The sequence below is a fragment of the Cyphomyrmex costatus genome, unplaced genomic scaffold (genome assembly GCF_001594065.2).
Source record: "Cyphomyrmex costatus isolate MS0001 unplaced genomic scaffold, Ccosl1.0 scaffold161, whole genome shotgun sequence".
NCBI lineage: Eukaryota > Metazoa > Arthropoda > Insecta > Hymenoptera > Formicidae > Cyphomyrmex > Cyphomyrmex costatus.
The window spans coordinates 59,383-65,746 of NW_017275621.1; the positions used below are offsets into that span (position 1 = coordinate 59,383).

Sequence of the window (6,364 nt, forward strand, 5' to 3'; positions counted from 1 at the left end):
AAAATATAAATTTAAAGAAACTTACAACCCCAGTACTCCGGTTCGTACGCCTCGTATTCAACCTCCCCGAATAGCTCGGGGAGGTGTAGTCCTTCCTCCCACATCGAGAAGGCACCCTCCTCCCGGCACCACCGCCGCTCCGCCCGAACGTATCGACGGTGGTTCACATTTATGAATCCGTCGATTTGAATGTCAATCAGCCACGCCTCCTGCAAAAAATAAATATCATTAATATTACTAAAGAAATAAATATATTAAAATAATATTAAAAAATAAAAAAAGAACTTACCGATGGTATGACTTGAATTCCTAATTCATTTAACAATTGAAGGCGGACAACCCTCTGGTTGTCAACCATGATGTACTGAAACAAAAACAATTAAAGATTAATATATGTATAATAATAATATATAAAATATATTGAAACGTTACTACGTTTATAAAACGTTATTACGTATATAAAAACGTTATTACGTATATAAAAACATAGTAAAAAAAGAACTTACCCCATCCACTGGATACGTATAATGAATTTTTAAAATCTCCCTCAGATTGCACATGTTAGAATTTAAAAAAATTTAAAAAGATCACAACGAGACACTGACTTATTACACTTCTGCATCCTTCTTCTCTAGTCGATGCAATACTGATCTATTAGCCGAGAAAGCAGTGCAACAGTAAAGATACGCTGAAAAGCATTCTTCGCTTGGGCGAAGCCCTAGGATTGGCCCACAGTCAATTAATTTGGTGAAAAATGATCCGAGACTTGAAGAGGCTCTGCGGTAAGGGAAGAGTTGTTTATGTAAACAGAGCGATAGCGCGTAGAGGCATAGGATTCATCGAGCACACATTCGTAGGAGAGTAAAGAAAGTACGCATAAAATAATGGAGACAGAGAATATTTTTATTCATAATGGTTTACACAGTAATTTGTCGTACAATGTATTCATATATTTTTTTTTTTTTTTACATAGTAATTTTTTTTATACAGTAATTTTTTCTTACGTATTAAAAACTAAAGCCAAGAGCTCGCAATCGACGAGCTGGCGTTTGTCGAAGATATCGCTCTCGCGTATAGCGTTCGCGACGTTGGAGAAGCGCGTATACTTGACATCGACTGTATCAACGAGTCGGGCTAATCGTTCGAACGTTACGTCGATGCATCCGTCGAGATCGAACATTCGGCGCAGCGTCGATTCGATCATCGTCATGTGTACGGTCGAAGATTCGAGTCGTACGAGCGTAACATTGTTATGCGTGCAGATTCTGAGCGGTCCAACGTTTATAAAATTGTCCTTGTACTCGTTCCGCAGCAATTTGTAGATATTCCATCGCTGCTCGTAGAGACCTTTCCACGTTTCGAGAGACAACGAAAGTTCGCGTCCGCGATGGTCTCCCAGAACGATCTCCACGTAACTCGGTGGATCAACGTTGATTGCAATTTCCAAAAACTTGTAGCCAGTAGCGGTCAGGTCGTATCGTCGACTCAGTATGCGCACCGCGCGACGCTTTATCCTGTAATAACGCAATTACATGCATAATGTTATAGGAAGAAAAGTGTTTTTTTCTATATAGAATATTAAAACTTACGCGTCGGGTTCCTTCTTCGGTTCGCTCTCTGTGGCGGAGTTAAAGCGAAAAATTTTTTTTGATCCGTTCGTGCAAGCGAATATAGCAAGACTGATCACATCGGTGTATTAAATTGATTGTAATACTTCTGTAATTAAAGAGAGGGGGGTGAATCGAAGAGAGAGGGGGTAAATTCTCTTTCCGAAAACCTGTCGCGACAAGTTTTTTATCGCAACTTTCTATGTATTCTTTCTACCGCGAATTCATCTACATACATTATTGTTTATATTTTTATGATGTATTATCTTTTGATGACGTGTTGTTTCCTGCTTTTTTCTTCAATGGCGGGGGAGGGGGGGGAATTCGGGGACGTTCGTATTTATTTTTTGACGATGATGAAGACGTCGGCTCATAAGTCGTATCTGTCGACGTATTTTCTGTAGGCCAATTACAATATCTTTGGCTTTTCGTCGAAGATGTATTTTTCCACGTATTTTCTTGAGGCAACTCCCAATAATATTTTTGATTTGAAGATGTATCCTTCGACGGAGACGATTCCCAATATCTTTGATTTTTCTTCGATGGTGGGGGGCTCGGTGGGCACAGCGGCTCGCGATCGTCGTCTAACCGACGGTATCCCTTGAGCTTGGTCCACTTTCGATGCAGATAATCGTTTACTCGGTCCATACCGTAACGCTCGTAAGATTACGATTGAATGAAAAGAGCTTTACGCACTGTCTATATATATACTGTCTACGCGTTTATACATACATACATACTTACATACTAAGTACATGTATAGGAAAAGAGAGAATACACGATAAATACGTTACATAATTTTTATTTTAAAAAATTTCTTTGCAACCACCAATTACATATTTTGAATACATTTTGTAAAGCGCAATTGTTAGCGTGATATCCACATCGCATAGTATCAGTGGCATCTATATCGGTTAAAGATTTTATGTCTTCGTAAACTGCATCCAGGGTCTCGATGTGCACGCGTTCGTCCAGAAGCAAGTCTCGCAACCACGTTCGTTTCTCACGTCCCTTGACGTACACCACAGCATCCTCCTCCTCGCGTACAGCACTCGTAATCAGGCGTTTCGCCTCGCTGTACGAGGTCGTCCCGTCCGTCCATCGCAATCCATGGTGATAGGCAATCAACCAGGAAGCGCAAGACCTGTCGGATCTTGTCAAAAATCTCCATGGTACGGGATTCGTAAAAATGTAGTGCGTGAGTACGGTCCCGTGTTTCAGTATCGCCACTTCCTTCACGATGAATCTCTCGTTGACGATGAAACCTTGCAGATCCACGAACGTCGGTACACGCATGTCATCGAGATGAAGAAGACTGCGAACGATGTCGACGTATCGTAGATTTTTATATCGCGCGCTTAGATGATTTTGCGCACAACGTTGGTCAGCGGGTTATACTCGACCACGCGATCGTGTATGATGAGACAGTACGCGGTAGTATTCGCGGGTACGTTCTCCTTGAACTCAAATTCCATTCGCACGTCCACGGTCGCGCTCTTGACCGATTCGTTCTGTCGAGAGCAATCGATGATTACGAACGGACCGTTCGTTAAAAAAGTCGTAACGGTGAGATTCGGTTCGAGATACTCGTATCCGTAGTAACCCTTGCAGAAACGCGCGTACATGTCGTACAGAATCGCCCATTTGTTTTTAGTGAAATCCAGATTCAAGTCGTCGTACGGATAACATTCCGAGTTCAGGTAGAGTTTCACGTTGGTCAATTTACAGTCGTCGAATCGGCTCGTATCCTCGGACATCTTCTTTCGATCCGTTTGCAGAGCAAAGATGACGTATCGCGGTTTTTCCAGCTGAGTCGCAGTTTTCATAGCCCAGGAATGCTTCGTCGTATTCGGTAAAAGCGGGTACTCGTACAGATCCCACGAGCGAAAAGGCATGCTCAGGTATCGTCCACTCTCCAAGGCCCGTAGCATCGACAGCTTATTTATCTCGCTCAATACCACGTGCGGCATTCGCCATTGAATCTTGAACAGTTCAAGCTTCGGCTCCACCGTCCAATTTCCCAACAGACAATTCACGTCGTTGCGCGCTCGTATCAGAATCAACTCGTGACGAGCGTTGATCACCACGCGTCTGTAATCCTCGCAGAATCCCAGTAGCACGTTGAGCGGTACGCAGAAATTAAAGTATCCATCAGCCTCAGTCTGCGGATCCCAGCCAGCGTTTCGCAGAATCACGCTTTTGTCGGATGACACCGTCACGTAGTTTTTGAGCGTGCTAGTTACGCCCACGTTTCTGTTGCGATCAATCTCCACGCCGTTGAGTTCGTAGCGAATCTCATCGAACATGAAAGCGACGCAATTATTTCCCAGTGCCACGTCGGCGTTCGGTACCACTATGGTCTTTGCCAATTTTCCTTCGATGTACAGAAAACTTTCATACGGCAGCGTGTACAGATCTTGTTGTTGTATTGGTATTCGTATCTCATCGCTGTGTCCAAACGTCGTGTTGGCGAACGGGTTGTACGTGTGAGTCTCGATCTTGACGATGCGATCGTCGAAGACTGGCTCGTCCTTGACGTTTAGAATGTCGGTCATCTTTTTCAAAAGTTGCGCACCGCGAATCCCAGAGATTTTAAAAACTCAACGTTCGATGCACTGAGCCTCTTGTTCCTCTTTTCGATGCGTTCGGATGAGCGAGTACTGTCGAGCGGCGATGGCTTTGCGAAGGATACGTTATCTATCTGCTGGTTCAACACGAGCATCTCACGCGCGCGCGTTATCGCTGTCGCCGTCGCACGTGCAATCTGACGGTGATCTCTTCTCCACGAAAATCGAGCAACCGCCCGTTTTGATCGACGATGCGTATCGTTAGATTTGTAATGCTCCGTGCGATGATCGGAAGATAAATGATCTGTGTCGGCCTTTCCGATATCTTATATCCCGGTGGCACTTGCGGTGAAAATTCGTGTATCGTGTGCGCGCTGTTACCGTTACTGTACGCGCCGGTGGTTACGTTACACTCTACGCGGATAACGTTTACGTTCATTATGTTGACCGACACGTCCGACTCGTGCCATTTTCGCGGTCGTAATACACGCTTCGATGAGAATCCCAGCAGCGATCCGATGCTGTTTGGTTTGTCAAAGTTTATTCTGAAGGCGCATATAATATTGCATTTCATCGTGTTGTAGTTTGCGCGGAGCGCTATCGAATACTCTCCATGCAAGTCGTCGTCGCTGTCATCGGGAGGTACGTCTCCACGCACCAAGTCAACGATATCGAGTGTTAGAATAATTAAATTAAATTATTCTATTTTATTTTGCATTTGAATAAGCTCATACATATTCGTTTTTGCTTTAGTTCTGTTTATTATTACTTATTTTGAAATATCGCAATTAATGAGAATCAGCCACAATGATTTACCACACACTTGAGACCATCTATGTTATATGTCTGTTTTCTGTACTTAATTTTTGTTCTTTATTGTACTCACCTTTGCCTTTAACTTTTGAACGTGTAGGTTTCATAACCTTCTTCTTGCATAATAAAGATAACCGATTAAAGTAAGCACAAAATTTGTTCTTTGATTTACGCGCTCGCTAACAGGTTATGGGCCCAGGAACACGAACATAATTCTTAGAGGACATCAAGTGAAAATTGTTTCTCTGTATCTCTTGTATTGTGTGCTGCTACCACAGACTTCTATATATACTACTAGACTGCTAACTCCCTTAATACAAGCTTGTATAAAGTGGACCCTAAAATTTATAATGATCCTGCGCATGCGTCACGAACTACACCGAAGGAATGTAACATGGCTATGTCTGCGCTGATTGCGATATTGCGAGTAGCTGTATTGTAGCCGTAGGTATGGTAAATGTTAAGAAGACCCCCTTCACCTTAACTTTTGATAAAAATATACTCAATTGATGTGGTTTTGCATGAAACGAAAGAATCTGGCAAAAAAAGTGTCGCTCTGCTTCGCGAACCGAGATATTAAGCGTTAAAGTTGATAACCATGTAGGTTAGTACATCTGTCACAGCTACGAAATTCATTTTACTTTAAAAATAAATTCGCTTTAATACTTAGTATCTCGGTTCGCGAGGCAGAGCGAACTTTTTTCTGCCAGATTCCTTCGTTTCATGCAAAAACTCATCGATTGTATATTTTTATTAAAAGTTGTGATGAAGGGGCTTTTCTTAACATTTACCTATTATTACAGCATATGTACCACAATTTAAAAACCATTTTCAATTACGATGCTAGCAAAGTGTGCCTTTCCAACATTACAATACATTTCCAACGTTACAATACATAAAGTATTGATAAGCTGAGTTTTATTCAGTAAGAATTATTAATTAACTTAAAGTATATTTATCAAAGTAAAATAATAAAGGGCAAAGAGAGCCGATAACATAACAAAACTAAAACTTTAATTTAAATATAATGTAGCTACTACAACAAATGTTTCTACTCCGATCGGGTCATATTTTCAATGTTATAATATTTACCCAGGTTAATTGTCAAAATACGTATGAGCGTGCTAATGTATGCGCATGTGTCGCACGGGTCACGCGGTGCGGTTCTTGACGCATGCGTATAATGCACAATCAAAATTGGGGTCCACTTTTTCAAACAAGTTAGCAGTCTAGTAGTATATATAGAAGTCTGTGGCTGCTACGCAATGTCGATGCACGATATGATCGACTCGAGACCCTCGATGACAAAGCTCAATGCTGATAATTATTTCCACTGGAAATTTAAGATGGAAATGTATCTGCGCAGAGAAAAGGTAT

The 6,364-nt window shown here is 42.0% G+C and overlaps 1 protein-coding gene across 1 annotated transcript; it reads right to left on the reverse strand.

Moving 5' to 3' along the window:
- Positions 1-2,965: 2,965 nt before the first annotated feature.
- Positions 2,966-4,162, reverse strand: LOC108771568 (uncharacterized). Its single transcript, XM_018536886.1, has one exon. The coding sequence runs from the start codon at positions 4,160-4,162 to the stop codon at positions 2,966-2,968; it is 1,197 nt and encodes a 398-aa protein (XP_018392388.1).
- Positions 4,163-6,364: the final 2,202 nt, after the last annotated feature.